This window comes from Alternaria arborescens (genome assembly GCF_004154835.1).
Source record: "Alternaria arborescens strain FERA 675 chromosome Unknown contig_47, whole genome shotgun sequence".
Classification (NCBI taxonomy): domain Eukaryota; kingdom Fungi; phylum Ascomycota; class Dothideomycetes; order Pleosporales; family Pleosporaceae; genus Alternaria; species Alternaria arborescens.
Window position 1 is genome coordinate 91,344 of NW_021167902.1, and position 19,353 is coordinate 110,696.

The following is a 19,353-nucleotide window of genomic DNA, read 5'->3' on the forward strand; positions in this document are numbered from 1 at the left end:
TTACCTTCCAACCGCCAAATTCTCCACTTCGCATCGTGATATCTTTACTGACGGACACCTATCGCAGACGGATTACCCTCACCTTCCATTTACTTCTTCCCGATACATATGGCTTTGCAGGGGCGGGACCCAACTTTTTCGTTTCCAACACTCTAGACCAGCCGCCAAAGTTCCCATCCATCGCTTCTCCATTCATGACATCGGAAACATAGGCTGGGGAAGCTACAAGAAAGTATGGGACATTATATCGACCAGTTCTCCGAAGTACCATAGGTGTTGCACAGCCAAAAAGTATCCAAACCTCGTCACCAGATCTCACCAAGGCCCTTCCTTCCGTGATGGCAAAAGTGGTGGTAGGCGTGGTGTTAGGTGTGACCTTGGAGGATATGATAGATGTCAGACATCCGGAAGACAAAGTCTTGTGTACCAGTTGAATGAATTGTCGGAAGCGCTCAGTTTTACCTCCTAGCTCTTGAACTAGATCGGATTCTCCTCCAAGGCAGAGGCACCGGAGACATGAGGGACAAAAGTTAAGAAATCTTCGCAAAACCAGACATGCAGCCCTATTTTTTGTTTCTGAATGGTCAAAGACCTTCGTTCCACGAGGAAGCAAATCGACAATGCGAAGATGAGGATTGAGGAGAGAATGACCAAGCAGAACACCAGTGTAGATAACCGCTTCCATTTCGCTGAAGTAATCACGGGGTATGCGAAGCTCAGCCATAGCTGGGCCGGTGAGAATGTTTCCAAGCTTCTGAACATCGCGATAGTGGTATACGGTGGATTTTATGGTTGAAATGAATAGGCTCAACATATTCGAAAGGGGAGACAAGGCGTTATCGGTAGTTGAGAGCATTTGATCGACAGTAGCATACTTGAAGCCCCTAACGTGTAGGATATCATGCTCTATATCGCCTTGAAAAGGCGTCCCGTACATAGGTAAATCTCCCGCAGCATGGAAGGCGCCCAAGAAGTATTCCGCATTTGCCGGAGAGCTCCAATTTGGAGCCCACGAAGGCAAGCCTTGGATATTATCGTTGGAATTAGTTGATGTTTTAGCCATGGCCAGAAATAGGAGGCTATTGCATTTGAATGGCAGTAGCTGAGCGATGCGAAGATACCATTCAGTAACAGTTCGTTCGCAATCTGCTTCGGAACCATCGTCATCATAGTCGATGACTAGGTTCAGAACGGCTCTGACTCGGTCCTCTGCTTTCGTTATCTTCAAGGCCTGTGACTGCCGCAGCATACCCAACAGATAGATTGGGCTGGTACTCAGGTGTGAGCTCATTTTTCTAGGATCAAGCTTCCATTCAGCCTTCGGCTTGAGAAGAGTGAGATCTGGCTGAAGAGTAAGTGGATCGACCGGCACCTTATTCTTCATCATCGCCCGCCAACAAGCTAAATTCCTGGAAGGGGCCTTGATCGTTGATTCTAGCGGTCTGAACAGGCTCCATGGATCATCAGTATCGAATGCATCTCTACCACCGGCCAACTTTCGGGAAATCTGAAGTTGAAGTGCCATTAAACAGTTTCCAGGGATAGTCACTCCTCGGCAGTGGAATACCAATTTTGGTGCGAAGACAAGCTCCTGTTGTATCCAGAGCCTGTCCCAATACTCATTCTGGAGAAGCGGGAGAAGTAATCTCCAGAACTCGGGATCCTCGCCCAGCTGATCGGCGGCGTCTTGCAGTCGAAGAGTGAAAAGCCTTCGAACAACAGGATCCTCAAGAGATAGCTCTATATCAATCCAAACTCTCACAGTATTGGATCGAGAGTAGATCTCTTTCATCAGGTGAATCTGGTTTCCACGCTCCTCCTTGTCCTGTTGGTTGATGCATACGGCATCTGCCCATATATAGCGTACATCGTCCCGCAGGCGCACATGCCTCAGAGCGTTCTCGAGCGATATAGTTACGGGAAATGGTACATCGTCGAGAAGGATTCTTCCCTCAGGTGATGGGTTTCCCCACCTATACGAAAGTGCGTCGTACTTTGGGTAGCTTTCGAGGGAGTGAACATCCAATCGACAGCTCAAAGGATCGTTGAATGACCCGGAATCAAGTTTCAGGATTCGAATATCGCCAGTCGTCACCATGTGATAGTTCTCAAGTGAAGCGGTGAGAAAAACATCATTTTGAGATGCGTCTTTTGGAGGGAATGATCCGTCGTTCTTTTCTATGTATCGTTCACCTTTTCTCAAAGGTGGATAGTCGTATTCTGTGGTATGTTGATCCATCTCGGAGGGTTCCTGATAATGACGGTTTTCGATGTGTTTGTGACTGCGACGTTGAACAGTGGACGGGATAACGGCGTGTGGAGTAAGGCATCATTATACAGTGAGGAAGCGCTGCACTGCCTACCTACCAGATTGGCCAACACAGCGACCCCAGCGGCACAGCTGAGGCACGGCAGTGGGCATTGGACGAAAGGTTCCCAGTTGCTGTCGAGGTGCTGACCGGAATATGCACAGCCACCCACCAATAGCCGTTGACGTACAGCCGCTTGCGATTCGGCAGCAAGGCGCCAATAGCATCCTCTATCGATTGACATGAGCTGATCAACTTCTGAGTACAATTTTAATCTTGAAAAACACAACTCATATTATAGGCCCGATTTGCGCTAGCACACTCTCTATGTCCTGGTGGTGGTATCTCATTGCAAATTACACGTTACTGCTTCTCCCCACTCGCTGTCTTCATGCATAACAACCAAATCCAAACCCTTTCCATAACCCAGCTCAACTCAATTAACAGCAGCACTCGTCGCAACAGGCGCATTCAGCAAGCCTGCACTCGCCTCGTTCTCCAGACTGATCTTCATCTCCAACCAAGAGTAAAAGTTCGGACTCTTGCAAAACGTTTCGTACAGCCCATCTCTGGCGCGATGGCGTTGAATAGGCCCAGAGCCGCGAAACTTGACACCTGTACCGTGTTTGCTTACACTGCTCATGAGATCCGGTACGTGAAAACTGGCATATCTGTTGTTGCCGCCTGGCGTCACTATGTTGGACGTTGCGAGGTATCGGTTGATGGGCGAAATGAACTGTGCAGTAAGGTCTGCGAAATGGCGACGGATGATAGGACCGAGTTCGCGGGTTTGATCGCCGAGTTTGAGCAGAGTTTCGATCTGCGATACGACAGTCGGGTCTGATTTGAGGAAGCGTTTAGAGGGAGTGTGGACTTCAATACCGCCGCCGGGGAGGTCTAGAAGTGCGTTGCGACTTGATTTGTGGTGGAGCGAGTGATGGCGACGTGTTGGAACTGGGCCGTCAAAGTTCTGGAGATAGAGGATGTGTGGCCGGGCTTTGTGGCTGGCTTCTGCTGCAGCGACGATGCGTTTCAACAGAAAAGGGTTGGTGATGCCGATCACAAATGAGGTTGGGGTTCCACCGTCGATGCCGATGCTCTTGAAGTTGGCTTGCATGGTCATGTAGGGTTTGACCACACCTGCGTATGGCACGGGGCAAATGAGATCGACCAGCGACGAGACGGCTTCGCTCGCCAGCTGCGGTGACTTTGCGATGACGATGACGCTTTCGCAGAGTATCAGCTTCTCGTACAGTACGTAAAGGTCGGTGATGCAGGGCATATAGTGCATGATGTTGTCCCAGGACCCGATGGGTTCATAGGCGTAGATGGACAAGGGTATATCTGAGATTAGCGGCGTGGGTCCAGGGAGTCCTTGCAGGGGGAAGGCACGATGTGGTGCAATGTCCAAAGTCAGTGTGGTGCCCATGAATGGGAGATGGTGACGTCGCAGAGCTGGAGGCTCCCATGTGTTCATCTGCGAGTGTGCAGATTCTATAGTTGTCGGATCGCTGAGATGTCCCGACTCTGTCATCTTTTGCAAGATGCGATGATGGAAGGAAGTGAAACTGTGATGTGAGATCAGAACGAGAGTTCTTTGGTTGAAGCTTCTCTTCATGGTATCGTCGAACTCTTGGGGGAAGATACACGAGCCGTAAAAGGTGTCAGCGCTGCCATGAGGGGCATTCGGCGAACTTAGTTTGATGTCAGGCGAATTGTTGGTAATGGCGAAGTCGTAAGAGAGATCCTCGGCTGTCTCTGTATTCTGTTGCTCAGGGAAGCTAGACGCGTCTTAGATTGGCACGACACAGGACTGGCTGATTCAGGTACCTGTTGAAGCATATAGCACTCAAGTCGGCCGTCGTAAAGGGCACATCTGGTGGGTACAGTATCTCGATTTCTGGGCTACCAAACTCAATACATTTCTCATAGACATGGCACTAGCAATTACCTACCCGATATCGACATTGAAGTTGCAGACGATACTGCTGCCGTAAGCACTCGCCACTCAGGGCAGAGACATGCAGGACTTACAAAGCCACAGCCCAGTGCTTGAAGCCGCCAGTCGCGATGGGCGAGACTTTGGGCTCCCTTAGTTTTTCCATGTCTTCCTCTCGCTGGGAGCGACGGTGAGGCTTCAGAAACTTATTCTTAAACCTGTCCATGGACCAGCTTGTGGCACCTGACAGGTGCAGGTGAACTGTGAGTGAGGTGAGGCGGCGACGGGCAAGGGCGTCGGCCAGAGCGAGCGAGTGACTTGGACAGACTAAGCGCCTAGCGGCAAGGGGAGCTGCCAATCGTCATGACAGCTGTGGTCGTGAGGAAGGGCAGTTGTGCGTCGTCTTAACATGTTGAGATGGGCGTGGGGAGTTTGTTTTGGGACATGTCTCGTCTATCGGCGGGGTCTAGTGGGCAGGGATGGGGGCGCTTGTGTAGGTGTACGATGACGTGCGGGCCCGGCTTGCATGCATGGTTCGCTCGGCTGCTGCTGGCTGTATCGTGAGCGAGCAAACACCAACATACGCGACCACCGACCCCGACCCTGACCCCGCAGCAAAGCATAGAGCGCAAGATGCGACAAGCTGCCTGCTGCACCATGTAGATTTGTCCCCCACATGTAGAGTTGTCCCCCACCATGGACGTCAACATCACCAAAGCCCTCAATGACAAGCTCTACGACAAGCGCAAGAGCGGCGCGCTCGAGCTCGAGGGCCTCATCCGGGACGCTCTCGCCGCCCAGGACCACGACAGGATAGCCCGCATCGTGCACCAGCTCTGCCACGAGTACGCCTATGCGGTCCACCAGCCCCACGCCCGCAACGGCGGTCTCATCGGACTCGCGGCTGCCTCGATAGCCCTGGGCCCAGAAGTCGCCCGCTATCTCGAGGAGATCGTGCCCCCCGTCCTGGCCTGCTTCGGCGACCAAGATGCGCGTGTCAGGTACTATGCGTGCGAGAGCATGTACAACATCGCAAAGGTGGCCAAGGGCGAGATACTCGTCTACTTCAACCACGTCTTTGACGCGCTCTGCAAGGTGAGGACATGGCTACCGCACAAACTCCCCTCGTGAGACCAGGCTAACACGGCCCGGACCGTCCAGATGGCTGCAGATTCGGAGCTCTCTGTCAAGAACGGGGCAGAACTATTGGATCGCCTGATCAAAGACATCGTCTCAGAGTCAGCCGCCAGCTACGTCTCTGTGCTACACGACACACCCGATCAGGACGACCCCGAAGACGAACCCCACCCCTTCGCCTTCAACCTCGAACGCTTCCTGCCCCTCCTCGAAGAGCGCATCAACGTCCTGAACCCCTTCACGCGCTCTTTCCTCGTGGCATGGATCACCCTGCTCGACTCCATACCCGATCTCGAGCTCATCGCCCACCTCCCGCGCTTCCTCGGCGGCCTCTTCAAGTTTCTGAGCGACAGCAACCAAGATGTATACACCATGACCCAGCAGGCGCTAGACCGATTTCTTGCTGAGATCAAGAAGATTGCACGCATCAAGAAGGGTATAGCCGACAGCAAAGGGGGCAACGAGAAACTAGAACGCAGGCACTCTGTGGGTAGCATCCATAGTGGAAGCGAAGCGACAGACAGCACGCCCCTCGAGCTCGACAACTCCATCGACGAGAAGGGCGATGCAAGTGGAGAGAGTGCCTCTGTTTCCGGCGACAGCGGAAGGTCTGTCAACGGAGACGGAAACTGGATACCTGGTCAGGATGTGCACGTCGACCATCCTAAGATTCTTGAGATCCTAGTCGACTTTTTGGTTCCCCCACCAGATACGGAAGAAGAGCAGACTGAGATACTGCTGACAGCACTCCGCTGGATCGACAACTTCTTCGACATATGCCCAGAAGACATTATGCCGTTCGTCCCAAGTCTCTTGTCCCACGTCCTGCCACGAATGTCACATGAGGTCGACACCGTTCGCAAGGCTGCAGTCAAGGTCAACGCTTCGTTGATGGATTATATCCTGTCATTGTCTGATGACAACCGCCCCCGCGACGGTGCTGCAGGTGGACAAATTCAGCTACCTCCTTCCCTATCTGAGCTAGGCAAAGAGCTCACTGGAACACAACGGCGGGATTCTAATCTATCTGGCCGACTGCTCAAGGCAGTCATTCGAGATCAAGCCAACAAGGCTGAATCGCCCGATGGCAAGGGCACACGCTCCCCCACACCAGCAGAAGAAAGAGGCACATCGCCGCGTCCGATACCAGAGCTTGACTACCAAGCTGCTGTTAGTGCTCTAACCCTGCAGTTTCTAAATGAACACGAGGCCACTCGCGTTGCGGCCATAGCATGGCTGATAATGCTGCACAGGATGGCACCTGGCAGAGTAAGTACAGGCTTTTCGGAAACTAAGTCGTTGCTGACAATCTGCAGATACTGACAGTGGACGACGGTACCTTTCCTGCTCTGCTCAAGACCCTTTCCGATCCTTCGGATGCTGTGGTCACGCGTGACCTGCTGCTTTTGTCACAAATATCCCTGCACAGCGACGACACGTACTTTACTTCCTTCATGGTCAATCTCCTGAAGCTGTTCTGTACGGACCGCCGACTTCTTGAGACCCGTGGCAATCTCATCATTAGGCAGCTCTGCATAACGCTGAGCGCAGAGCGCATATATCGCACCATGGCTGATTGTCTTGCAAAAGACGAGGATGTCGAATTTGCTAGCATCATGGTCCAGAATCTCAACAACAATTTGATCACTGCACCGGAGCTCGCCGATTTACGAAGACGACTCAGGAATCTAGACAATAAGGACGGTCAATCATTCTTCGTTATTTTGTTCAAAGCGTGGTGCAACAACGCCGTGGCCACCTTCTCATTGTGTCTTCTTGCCCAAGCTTATGAGCAAGCATACCACTTGCTCCAGGTTTTGTATGTTTGGCCCTCTGAACTTGTATGGGACAGTCTGCTAATCCTGCCAGTGCGGATCTTGAGATGACAGTCAACATGCTCATACAAATCGACAAGCTCGTTCAGCTCTTAGAATCTCCCGTCTTCACATGTAAGATCTTCGACTATTCGATCGCAAATATTGCCGCTAACAGTACTGGGCTAGACCTCCGAATGCAGCTTCTCGAGCCGGAACGGTACCCGCATCTCTACAAGTGCATGTACGGTCTGCTCATGCTACTGCCTCAATCATCGGCTTTTGCAGCGCTTAAGAACCGCCTCAACAGCGTCTCGGCCATCGGCTACCTGCACATTGCGCCGCAACGCAGCAGCTCGACGTATGTTCACCCTTCTTCCTCCTCTCCTACATTAAACCACTTGCGGCAAAAAAGCTCAGAAGTTGGCTCGAACAGCAGTAGTAGCAGCGGTATCCCGTCGTCTGGGGGACCCAGTGCTTCAACATTCGAACGCCCAGGCCGCTTGAAACCCAGAGATGGTCTGGGCGGGCCGGAAGCGGGTGGCAGCGTGAAGTGGACAGAGTTGCTGGAGAGATTTAAGCAGACGCAGGAAAAAGCCAGGCGTAGTCAGCGGATGGCTAGCATGGGCGAGGAGGAAGAGGTGCAGGAGAAGATGGGACCAACTGCCCCCACGCCACCTATACCACCCAAACCTGCAGGACTGAGGCCTGGCAGCCCGGCGGGCGCCATGAGGCCACCTCCCGCGCCTGTGCCGCCAGGTCCAGCACAGGGGCATAAGCCCAGATCCAGTCTCAGCAACCTGGGGCGATTTGCTGGGGGTGTAGCCGGAAGACGAAAGGACAAGAAGTAAGACTCGATAGTCGTTTCTAGCTTTGTGATTTATGCGTTGGCGTAAGTGGACACAACTGCATTGTGGGCGTTGTCTGGGAGCAGTAATGATGGGTATTTTTCCAAGCATGACTGGCGTAATCTGATCCATCTTCAACGATGTTTACCCTTCCTAAACCTAATCCCATCTCCATCTTTCTCCTTCCATGCCGTTGTGTCACCCTCTTTCCCGTCTTGGTCGCCCAAGACCCAAGTTTTGACAATCTCCTTTATCTCGGGCTTCTTCTTCTCCACCCTCTTTGCCTCGCGCACCTTTCTCACGTAACCACTGTAGACAGCCACTTCGGCAACTGCAATACCCAACGACCCTCCCATGCTCAGTCCCAATCTACTTCCCACACTCCAGTGTCGCGCTGCAACCCAGATGAAGACTGCCACACATACTATCGAAATAAGGATGTTTATGATCAAAATGATCTGGCGGTGCACTTCTTCGTAGGAGAGGTCGTCTTCTTCACTAGTGGTTTGCGTTGCTCCAAGTGAAAAGGGCTCTGGGGCACGAGGGAAACGCTGGGAGAAAGACTCGCGTGTTGGTGGGGGATGCAGCATGCGCTCATAAGAGAGGGCTTCTTGCTCAGCGCGAAGACGGGCCATCAGGGCGAGGTATTCGGGTGTCTGGGTAGGTTTGGGAGGAGGGGGCGGGATGTAGATTGTTGTATTGGCGAGGAGGGCGGCGAGGGTTAGGGGTGTGTTTTCTTGGTTGTCTTCTGTGTCTTGAACATCCTTGGAGACATGGCTCTTGAGCAGCTTGGATAGGTCGATCAATTGGCTGTGGGAGATGGGATTCCCAACTTTGGGTTCTGCCAGCGCGGGCGAGTCGGCGTGCTGGAGTTTTGCGTATCCGTCGGCGGATAGGTGTTTGGCTTTTGCGACTGCCCGGACGATGCCGGGAGTCATAGTAAGCAGGACCATTTTGGATTATCGTGTGTTGTAAGAAACGCTGTCACTTTGTCACCAGGCACGCGGGTGAGCAGACGCGACAGGGATATGCGGAACCCAGGGAAGCTAGCGCTCCGAACGTCATGGATATTTTGACTTGGTCAAATCTAGCCGATAGCTGCGGGCGAATGTCCACCACCACCCTCTTTGCACGCCCCAAAGACGCTGGTACAGCCCCTCAATTGTACCGTCTCTTTCTTTTTGTCGAGATAATTTTGAGCTAGACCCTTCGATGACGAGCCGAACACCCCGGCTTGCGACCTCTGTCGCGCGACAGCAAACTTCCTTCTCTCTATCGCGCCGCTCCACATGTCCCAACCGCTCAATACACACCCATAATGCGACGACACCGACACTCCACCACCCTTCACGGCGGCGGAACCAGTCCTCGTGGGCTGCCGCCGTCAACGTAGCGCAAAATGTCATGTCTTCGCCGCCACCAGATGCGCCTATCAAGATGGACCCTTTCCAAACCGTTGCCCGCGAAATGAAGTTTCTCACTGGAAATATTCGACAATTACTCGGCTCGGGCCACCCGACCCTCGACACAGTCGCCAAGTACTACACACAAAGTGAGGGGAAATATGTACGGCCCATGTTGGTATTGCTCATGAGCAGGGCCACGGCACTTACGCCGCGGGGTTCAAGAGGAGGCATGGGCATCGGGGCCCAGAGCGCCGATATTTCGATAACCAATCCCCGGATCCTAGCAGACGAGAACCCAGATCAGAGTCCCATTAGCAGTATACGACACGACTCGGCGTATACCGCTGAAGACAGCGACATCCTCCCGTCCCAACGCCGCTTAGCAGAAATCACCGAACTCATCCACACAGCCAGTCTCCTCCACGACGATGTCATCGACCACTCCGTCTCCCGCCGCTCCGCGCCCTCGGCCAACATTGAGTTTGGCAACAAAATGGCCGTTCTAGCAGGCGACTTTTTGCTCGGAAGAGCGTCCGTTGCGCTGGCCCGACTCCGCGATCCAGAGGTTACGGAACTTTTGGCTACCGTCATCGCAAACCTGGTCGAGGGCGAATTCATGCAGCTCAAGAACACGGCGCGGGATGAGAAGAACCCTTCGTGGACCGAAGACACAGTCACTTACTATCTGCAAAAAACATACCTTAAATCTGCGTCGCTCATTTCCAAGAGCTGTCGCGCTGCCGCTATTCTGGGAGGTTCGTCCCCTGAGGTCGTCGAGGCGGCGTATCTGTACGGCAAGAACCTTGGTCTGGCATTTCAACTTGTGGACGATATGCTGGATTACACTGTTAGTGAGGCTGAGTTGGGTAAGCCGGCTGGTGCAGACTTGGAACTCGGACTTGCGACAGCGCCGTTGTTGTTTGCATGGAAGGATGACCAGAGTTTGGGCAAATTGGTCGGAAGGAAGTTTTCGCAGCAGGGCGATGTTCAACGGGTGAGTAAAAAGAGTCGTAATTGAGATTTTGGGAGAGAGTAGGTTCAGACTGACATTTACGTGACCCCAGGCTCGCGAAATCGTTTCCCAAAGCACAGGGTTAGAACAAACCCGCGCTCTAGCACAAGACTACGTCGACAAAGCCATCGACGCTATATCCTTCTTCCCCGAGAGCGAGGCGAAAACCGGTCTCATCGAAATGTGCACCAAGGTCATGAAGAGGAGGAAATGAGCGAATCTTTGATGCAAAAATAACACATTGGGAATGAGGCCACAAAAGTTGATTTCAACGCTTTAGATCTTTGCAGAAAAACCTATACGAATATCATTTGGTGTATACGGCACGACCACTTACAACACGGGGAGCGTGGTTTTTGGGATCTACATGTAGGAAGTCATGTTCATGTGTCGATACGGCAGTACGATGAGTACTTGCATGTCCACTGGTCCATGCTATGTCTGGCGGAGAAACCCTACTTCTGTATATATACATGTTTACGAAATACTAGACAAGTACGACCCAGTCGTCGGAAGCGTTTAGATGTCATCCTCAAACGGCCGCACGACTTGTCCCTTTTCTTGGAGGTGGTCCTTGACTTGCTTGACTGTGTATTCGCCTCGGTGGAACTAGAAAAGTCGTCAGTATCTTGGGTTACACCTATGCTGTTTTGTTTTCTTTTTCTCAGTGTACTCACCATTCCAGCACCCAACGCAGCATCAGTCTTTGTCTTTGCAAAGACGTCTTCGAAATGGCCTGGGTGTCCCGCGCCACTACTTGCGATGACCGGAATCTTGATCGCGTTCTTGACATCGTTGATGAGCTCAGTATCAAATCCACTGTTACTTCCATCTTTGTCTATGCAGTTTAGCAGAATCTCTCCAGCGCCCATGGCTTCTACTGCAGTGACGAGTTGTCGGACGTCAAAGTCGCGGCCCTCGCGTCCGCCCTTGATGGTGCATTGGTACCAGCAGTACTCCTCGCCATTGGGTCCAGGAGTCGAGGTCTTGATAGTGTGGTGGGGTGTGGCGTCTGGTGAGGAGACGTATACGCGTTTCGGATCTACGCTGATGACGACAGCTTGGTTGCCGTATGCAGAGGAGATGGCTTCTATGGCAGTGGTGCCTGCTAGCTTGCTACCTCGCGCGTAGTATTCCTCGGCTGCGGTCACGGCATCAGAGCCTATGCTTACTTTGTCGGCGCCAGACTTGAAGTACATAGTTGCAATGTCCAAGGCGGAGATCTTGGTTCCGTCTGTGTCTACTGTATCGCGTATGCCTCCGCCTATTGTCAGGGGAACGAAGACGGTCTCACTAGTTCGGCGCAGGATCTCGAGCATAGGCGTGTCGGCTACGGGGCAGTTACGGAAGGATGTGATGTTCAGGAAGGTGACTTCGTCGGCGCCTTGTTCGTAGTATTTCTTGGCCATTTCGACAGGTTTACCCAGGTTGCGCACTGCATTCCCGGCTCCCTCCTTCTCGCGGACATCGTATTGGTCACCTTTTGTCACTACGAGATCGCCCTGGTCGTTTGTCCGTACGTCAAGACACGCGATGACGCGTCGTGTCAGTCCTTCTTTCGTCTCAGCCGCTGATGGCTTCTCTGGGAGTTTCTGCCACATGTTTCCTTCTAAGAAGGCCTTCAGTACGCGTAGGCCGGCAGCACCACTTTTCTCAGGGTGAAACTGCGTGGCGAAGACGTTCCCCTTGGCTACCGCGCCAACGAATTCCTCGTCACCGTATCGTGCGGTTGCGACGGTCCAGCCTTCCTTCTCTAACTTGCCCTCCTCGTATGGCACAGCGTATGTGTGGACATAGTAGTACTTGGAAGTCGGTCGCAGTCCGTATAATGAGTCATCCGTGACTCCGCCGGTGCGCGATGTGTTTGCGCTGTTCCATCCGATGTGGGGTACGCTCTTGTCTGTGTCTTTGAACTTGCGTAGTCGCCCAGGAATAACACCTAGACCTTTGACCTGGGAATCTTCCTCTGAGCTCTCAAACAAGGCCTGTATGCCAACACATATTCCCATGAACGGTTTCCCTGACTTGATGTGTTCGCGAATCGGGTCGGCGTAGCCAGCTTTCTCCAGCTGGGAGAGACAGTGTCCGAAATGGCCGACACCAGGAATAATAAGTTTCTACGGGCGATGCTGTATCAGCATTTGTCAATTGATGCGCGTTTCTTCGTAGCAAGGTTGTAGTACCTCGGCGGATGGGACGTCGGCGGGCGTCTTGACCCATTCGACGGTGTAGCCAACCTTCTCGATGGCATTGACGAGAGAGCGGACGTTGCCCGCGACGTAATCGAGTAGGTGAACAGTCGGCATGGCTGGACAGGTGAGTAGAGGAATGAGTGTAAGAGTGTTGGACTCGAACAGTCACAGGAAATTTGGATGCACCCCGCCGTCATTGGAGGGGCAGTCATAGCGCTAGCCGCTAGTGCCCGCGGACCCCTGTCAAATAATTCTTTGGCTTCATCGTCTCGCGACAGATGCGCGAAGAAACAACCACCACCTCTATCACGTACCGGAACCCCATACCCGCAACGCCAACATGGTGCGAAAGCTAAAGCATCATGAGCAAAAGCTCTTGAAGAAGGTACGGACCGCCTGTTGCTCGCCGCTGCTGTGGCGCATCGCCGTCTGAATACGCCATCCTCTTCACTGTCAATGGCGACATGTCGAGCGCATCAGACGCCTGAAAGGATGTTTGATACTAGTTCCATGATACTGACATGTTTTTTTAGGTCGACTTCAACACGTACAAAAGCGACAATGATCACCGGGAAGCAGCCGTCATGCGTCGCTACGCAATCCAAGGACGCGACGATTACCGAAAATATAATCAGCTCGCCGGATCCCTGCGACAACTTGCCCACCGCGTAGCCGCTCTCGATCCGTCCGACCCCTTCCGTCACAAGCAGGAGGACTTGATCTTGGAGAAGTTGTTCTCCATGGGTCTGCTCGGTACCGGTGGTGGCGGCCGTGGAAAACTCTCAGACGTTGAACACAAGCTTACGGTGTCGGCATTTGCACGGAGGAGGTTACCGGTTGTCATGACTAGGCTACGCATGGCAGATCATGTACAGTCTGCTGTCACACTCGTCGAGCAAGGAGTAAGATCACAGTCGGCTCTCAATCAGGAACTTGGTCATTAACACATTCACAGCATGTCAGAGTCGGTACGGATGTCGTCACGGACCCGGCCTACCTTGTCACAAGGAACATGGAAGATTTTGTCACCTGGGTCGATTCCTCCAAGATCAAGCGCAACATTATGAAGTACCGCGATAAGCTGGACGACTTCGAGCTCGAGGCGCTATAAGCTCTGACATCTCTTTCATTGGGTGGCGTTAATAAATGCAGCATTTGAAGGCGTTTCGAAATACTCGCGATATCCGGTCATGACACAAATTGATTTTTTTCTCGCTATTGAATTCGTTCTTTCGGGTTTCTCGTATACTATCAACTCAGATTAATGCACGACTCACTTTACAAGGGCGGATGACGTGCTCCAAGCATTCCATCGCAAAGCTGATGAACCGCGAAACACTCGCACCACAAATGAAATGCTGGGAAAACCGCGCGGTGACATCGATTACACTACAACAATGGCAGCCATCAAACTCCCCGCGCGATTTCTTTTCGATGGTTGCACAGCAGGACAACGATAGCCATCCTCGAGTGGACTGGAAACAGGCATTGGCTATCTTTTTCCGACTGGAGAAGCACTAACCAATGAGATCTTCCAGATTACGCCACACAGCATGCTGTTCTTTACCGTGACCGGCAATGACGGTGCTCTCGCTTATTCTGTAGTAAAGGACCAAAGCATACCCGAATGTAAATCGCTTACTGGTGCACAAGTGGCATGTCGCTATCTCCATGCGTGAGTGGGGCGATTTGGGGTTGATCCTGGGGTAGCGAGCGGGTCATAGCAACCAACGGACGTAACGGATGGTGAGGGTGGTATATAGGATGCCGCTGATCCTCCAAGCTCAGTGTTGGAGATTTTCGAATAGTTCCGTCCAGATCTTCCTTCACCTTGCTTCACCATGGCTGCAAAAGGGGAGAACGAGTCCTCGGCGGCATACATCGAAGCGCTTGACGACAGCACGAACACATCTGATCAAGACGACCGTTTCTCCAGCAATGATGCCAACGAGCAAATCGTCCGTCATTTACAGACCACCGGTGAAGATGTAGGCTTGACTTGTGCGTATCTTGACTTACACCCGCCTTCTCCACCCACCATATCTAACACAGTGTAGTTCGCACATTGATGGCCGCTGTATCAATGGCCATGTGCTACAACGCTTATTTATTCACTCTCCTCATCCCGCCAGCCATCCTTACGTACATCAATGCCGAACTTGGTCCAGATCCCAGGTATACATGGATCACGATATCATGGAACCTCGGCGGCGCCATGTTCGTCACCGTTGGTGGAAGACTCTCCGATATATTCGGCCGACGATGGTTTTTTATTGCGGGAGCTGTGATTCTCATCATTGGCAGCATTGTTTCAGCAACGGGACAAAGCATCAACCAAATGATCGCTGGTGGTGCTTTGTTCGGCTGCGGATCCGGATTCCTGGAGATGGCATTTGGTGCGGTCCAAGAGATTGTACCGAGCAAATATCGACATGTTACCATCGGGTTATTCGACGCTGCTTCGATCGTAGCACAAATCATGCCACTAGTCAGCTGGGTCATTATCAAGCAGACGGGTAATTGGCGCATCTGCTACTACGTCATGATAGGTTTCCAGACCATCAATCTTGCCCTACTCGTCTTCTTTTACCATCCGCCGTCATGGAAAGAGAAGAGGGCTGAACATGGAAAGTCGGCTGGACAGGTCTTGCGAGAGTTTGACTGGTTGGGATTGTTTCTGTTCCTGGCTGGCTGTACCTTGTTCATCGTTGGTGTGAGCTGGGGTGGATCCCAGGCTCCGTGGGTTTCTGCGACGGTTCTCGCACCCATCATCATCGGACTGGTGACATTGATTGGATTGGGATTCTATGAAGCCTACTATACCCAAGCCGCGCCCTTGTTTCCCCCACGTCTGTTTAGAGCCCTCCGTCACTTCACTGTTCCAATGCTCGTCATGGCCATAGGCGGAATGCAATACTACTCCAACGCAACGCTTTGGCCTCGCCTTTCCCAGCTCATCTACGCTAGCGACGAAATCTCCAAAGGCCTGTACGCCGAGGTCCTACCTCTAGGAACCATCATCGGCGGCATCATTGTAGCTTTCAGTAAGATTATCGGTCATCAGCGTTGGGTCATCATGTTCGCCGTCGCTTTGCAAACAGCCTGTGTAGGCGCCATGTCCACCTCCACAATGGATAATCCTGCCAAGTCAATCGTTCTGACAGTCATCATTTCGACATGTACCTCTGTCAATCTTCTCAACGGCATGGTCCTGGTAGGCTTCGGTATCGTGTACCAAGAAGATATCGGCACTGCTGCAGGTCTGGCAGGAACTTCTCGTCTCCTCGCTGGCGCGGTGGCCACTGCTATCTTCGGGAATGTCACGAATAACAAGTATGGGGATGTTCTACCTGAGCGCGTTCGAGCTAATCTCGCTCCGTTTGATCTCTCGGCGGATGTCATCACCAGATTGATTGTCGCTGCGAAGGCGAACACTGCGGCTGGGTACGCGACTATTCCTGGTATCACCCCTGCTATTCGTGCTGCGGCGAGCTTGGGAAATAAGCAAGCGTATCTTGAGGGCGCACATTTGTCGTATCTGGTAGCACTGGCGTTTGGGTTGCTGGGTGTGGTGGCCGCGTTCTTCATTCCGTCGGTGGATAAGAGGAAATACACCAACAAGACCGTTGCGGTGCAGAAACAAGATAGAAGGGTTTTGCAGGAGAAGAAGATTGCAGAAACTGGAGGGCCATGAGTTTAATCGCTTCTCCAAGTTCATTCTATCACGGATTCACGTGGTACATGCATTGTCATGAACACATCTTTTCTCATTCAGCTTACCTTTACCTAGTATGTTGATGCATTAAATGTAAAGACTTAACACGTCTTTGCTGTGTTTAACCACTTGACTGTCAGCCCCACGCATAGGTATCGATTCGTACGCTCTATACCCAAGCAAAAACAAAAACATACAACAGCGGGGATTCGCTAGTGGTCACCCACCTAACTACTAATCCGCCGGTACACTGCTTGTATATGGCTGAGCGGACGGGAAGCCTAATTTTCAGTGTCCTATGGTCGTATGTAAAAGAATTTGTCATTTGTGATTTTAATATCACCTAGAAATCTTCGAATCCATAGCATTCTGGCCTTCGTAGAATGACAAAATCGACATTGTGTAGAATCTCGGCAGTAGGGTGCTGGCACAGGGAGAACAATCAAGGATGTTCCATTCTTCGATTGATAGTATGACCTATCAGGGTATAACGAACTTGCTAAGTATGAGGAGAGAATCACTCATCAAATTACATCGACGGACCACACCATTATATCAAGCCGTGAAGATGTTCAAGAGGGTAGCATCCCGGCTTTACAGGCTTGCCTCGAGAAGATGTTCACATCTTGGTCACCTCGTCCTTCTCTATAATGTTCTTGTCTTCCACTGCACCAACTCCACCGCCACCAACAATAGGTTCATTTACGTAGTCAGCACGGGAGCCTGTCTCATGGAATTCGAAAAGCGGCTCCATTGGCGCAACATCCTGACGTAGAATGTGTTTCTTCAAGTACCATGGCAACTTCTTAGTGTAGTAGGCCGAGAACTGGCGGTTGCCTACGTCGAAAACAGTATCCAGTTCTTCCAGAGTAAGAGCCTTGGTCTCTGGCAGGAAGAAGTAGGCGTAGACGAAACCAAAGAAGTTCCAAGCTGCATACCAACAGAATGCTCCAGTCGGTGTGAAGGCAGCGCTGAGGGCGGGCCAGGTAAGGGAAAGTATGAAGTTGAATCCCCAACATGTTGCAGTGGCGAAAGACATTCCAACATCGCGTAGGTGAAGCGGGAATGCTTCGGCCGAGTATGTGAAGGGCACTGGACCTTCGCCAGGCGAGTAGACAGCCATGAATGTGTAGATAGCAGCGGCGATCGAACCAAGACGTTGCTGACTTGGTGTGTTATCGGGGTTCTCAGGTAGGTAGAAGGATAATCCGCACCAGAGAAGACAAAGACCCATAAGAGGAAATGTGGTGAGCAGTAGATTCCTTCGTCCAAAGGTGTCAATCGTATAGATTGCCGGAATCGCGAAAAGAAAATTCGTTATGCCAGTACCCATCGACGTAAGCAAAGCCTCAGATGTCGTGAAGCCAGCTTCCTTGAAAATCGCGGTACTGTAGTAGGCGATAACCTGTCAATACTGTCAGCAACGGTTGAACAGACTCGAATCTGACAGCGCATAGTACGTACGTTGACTCCGCAGAACTGTTGCATGAACATAACAAAGAAAGCACTCTGTGCGGCGCGACGATTGCGACGGACAGTGAAGAATTCTTTGAAAGCATTCCTGCCTTCTCGCTCGGCGGTTTCAATCTCGAGAAGCTTGTACGCGTAGTACATATCGCGTGCAGCCTGTATCTTGTGCTTACGCAGTCGGCAAAGTGCCTGGAAAGCTTTATCGAACTTGCCCTTCTCCATGTACCTTCGACTTTCGTTAGCTCATAATCGAGCTGTTTCAATACAGGCTCGTGACTTACCAGCGCGGTGATTCTGGGCAAAAGTATACTTGGACGCAGACAATCATTGGAGGAATACTGGTGGAGGCCAACATCCACCTCCATGGAGAGGTTGGTCCGCCAATAATCGTTACATTCTGGAATGCAACGGAAACGATGAAACCGAGCATGATTCCGAATGCCGTCCACATCTGCCACATCATGGTAAGGGCTCCACGGATAGTCTTGGGCGCAGATTCGGCTGCGTAGACGGGAGTTGTCGATGACTTTGCGCCAACCGCGAAACCGAGCATGAAGCGCGCCACGAGGAGATTTGGCCCTAGGTCAAAGGTCAATCTTGGGTTCTGGTGTAGCTAGGAAAACATTACTCACAGCTATCGGCAGCTGCCATCCAGATACCGGTGATGAAGGAAATGATACAGGAGATGAAGATGGTACCACGACGTCCGAAATACTTATTAAGAGGCGCATTGGACCAGCAACCGATGAGACAAGAGCAGAGATACGGGGCTCCATTAAGCAGACCTCGAAGCCAGACTTGGTCCTCTCCGATGTTGAATTCCTCAAAGTAGAATTCCTGTTCAATCGTTAGTACTATAAGACTATGGCATGGAAGCAATAACGCGACGAACCTGAGCGCCGTTGACGGCTGTTTGGTCCATACCCTGTACGATGGCAGAGCCAGCACAGAGTACAACCAAGAAGTACAGCATTTTAGGCTGAGACCATCGATGGTTGATCTCATGTCGTAATAAATCTTTCTCTTCTGTCGATAGTTGATCGACATATTCGAAACCGTCGTCTCTTTGCCCTACACGAGCGATGAGCGCGCCCTTGCGAAACGCGTCCTGGTCTGCTTGCAGGCCCTTTTCAACACACCACGCGTCTACATCGGCTATAACCTGTTCCTCGCTAAGACCTGCCAATGGATTTCGAAGCTTTGCGGCAACGGAAGCTTGTCGGTGCTGACCAGGTCCGGTATGTTCGTGGTGCTGTGTAGTACCAAGGTCGGACTTGCTGCTACCTGATGATGAGAAGGCAGGCTCTGTAGCCTCAATGTCGGGTTTGCGACCAGACATGGTGATGGCTAGAACCAGATATCGAATCTAGGTTGGAACTCCTGGATCAAGTGGAGATACCTGATCGCAAAGTGGATGAGTTGAGAGACACACGATCATACACCTGCCAACCAAGAGGGTCTCGTTATATAGGATCCCGGGGGCACAGCTCACACCCACTTTTCTCTCCATC

At 52.0% G+C, this 19,353-nt stretch overlaps 9 protein-coding genes across 9 annotated transcripts; 4 read left to right on the plus strand and 5 right to left on the minus strand.

Moving 5' to 3' along the window:
• Window positions 1-58: 58 nt before the first annotated feature.
• AA0111_g11305 (hypothetical protein) lies at window positions 59-2,239 on the minus strand (the record flags this gene model as incomplete). The annotated part of the gene is made up of 1 exon (XM_028645155.1): window positions 59-2,239. The coding sequence occupies one exon, from the start codon at window positions 2,237-2,239 to the stop codon at window positions 59-61; it is 2,181 nt and encodes a 726-aa protein (XP_028501116.1).
• A 506-nt stretch (window positions 2,240-2,745) lies between these two features.
• On the minus strand, window positions 2,746-4,474 carry AA0111_g11306 (hypothetical protein; the record flags this gene model as incomplete). Its single annotated transcript, XM_028645156.1, has 4 exons — window positions 2,746-4,090; window positions 4,140-4,214; window positions 4,265-4,294; window positions 4,344-4,474. The coding sequence occupies 4 exons, from the start codon at window positions 4,472-4,474 to the stop codon at window positions 2,746-2,748; spliced, it is 1,581 nt and encodes a 526-aa protein (XP_028501113.1).
• A 470-nt stretch (window positions 4,475-4,944) lies between these two features.
• Window positions 4,945-8,050, plus strand: AA0111_g11307 (Vacuole morphology and inheritance protein 14; the record flags this gene model as incomplete). The annotated part of the gene is made up of 6 exons (XM_028645157.1): window positions 4,945-5,343; window positions 5,410-6,654; window positions 6,702-7,204; window positions 7,255-7,334; window positions 7,389-7,560; window positions 7,636-8,050. The coding sequence occupies 6 exons, from the start codon at window positions 4,945-4,947 to the stop codon at window positions 8,048-8,050; spliced, it is 2,814 nt and encodes a 937-aa protein (XP_028501114.1).
• Window positions 8,051-8,181: 131 nt separating this feature from the next.
• Window positions 8,182-9,000, minus strand: AA0111_g11308 (hypothetical protein; the record flags this gene model as incomplete). The annotated part of the gene is made up of 1 exon (XM_028645158.1): window positions 8,182-9,000. One exon carries the CDS (start codon window positions 8,998-9,000, stop codon window positions 8,182-8,184), a length of 819 nt encoding a protein of 272 aa, XP_028501117.1.
• Window positions 9,001-9,484: 484 nt separating this feature from the next.
• Window positions 9,485-10,679, plus strand: AA0111_g11309 (putative hexaprenyl pyrophosphate synthase; the record flags this gene model as incomplete). Its single annotated transcript, XM_028645159.1, has 2 exons — window positions 9,485-10,447; window positions 10,518-10,679. 2 exons carry the CDS (start codon window positions 9,485-9,487, stop codon window positions 10,677-10,679), a joined length of 1,125 nt encoding a protein of 374 aa, XP_028501118.1.
• A 305-nt stretch (window positions 10,680-10,984) lies between these two features.
• On the minus strand, window positions 10,985-12,771 carry AA0111_g11310 (Imidazole glycerol phosphate synthase; the record flags this gene model as incomplete). Its single annotated transcript, XM_028645161.1, has 3 exons — window positions 10,985-11,074; window positions 11,143-12,582; window positions 12,649-12,771. 3 exons carry the CDS (start codon window positions 12,769-12,771, stop codon window positions 10,985-10,987), a joined length of 1,653 nt encoding a protein of 550 aa, XP_028501082.1.
• A 226-nt stretch (window positions 12,772-12,997) lies between these two features.
• On the plus strand, window positions 12,998-13,768 carry AA0111_g11311 (hypothetical protein; the record flags this gene model as incomplete). The annotated part of the gene is made up of 3 exons (XM_028645162.1): window positions 12,998-13,042; window positions 13,191-13,559; window positions 13,613-13,768. The coding sequence occupies 3 exons, from the start codon at window positions 12,998-13,000 to the stop codon at window positions 13,766-13,768; spliced, it is 570 nt and encodes a 189-aa protein (XP_028501081.1).
• A 730-nt stretch (window positions 13,769-14,498) lies between these two features.
• On the plus strand, window positions 14,499-16,351 carry AA0111_g11312 (hypothetical protein; the record flags this gene model as incomplete). Its single annotated transcript, XM_028645163.1, has 2 exons — window positions 14,499-14,658; window positions 14,715-16,351. The coding sequence occupies 2 exons, from the start codon at window positions 14,499-14,501 to the stop codon at window positions 16,349-16,351; spliced, it is 1,797 nt and encodes a 598-aa protein (XP_028501084.1).
• A 640-nt stretch (window positions 16,352-16,991) lies between these two features.
• On the minus strand, window positions 16,992-19,181 carry AA0111_g11313 (hypothetical protein; the record flags this gene model as incomplete). The annotated part of the gene is made up of 5 exons (XM_028645164.1): window positions 16,992-17,777; window positions 17,837-18,068; window positions 18,124-18,421; window positions 18,475-18,679; window positions 18,735-19,181. The coding sequence occupies 5 exons, from the start codon at window positions 19,179-19,181 to the stop codon at window positions 16,992-16,994; spliced, it is 1,968 nt and encodes a 655-aa protein (XP_028501083.1).
• Window positions 19,182-19,353: the final 172 nt, after the last annotated feature.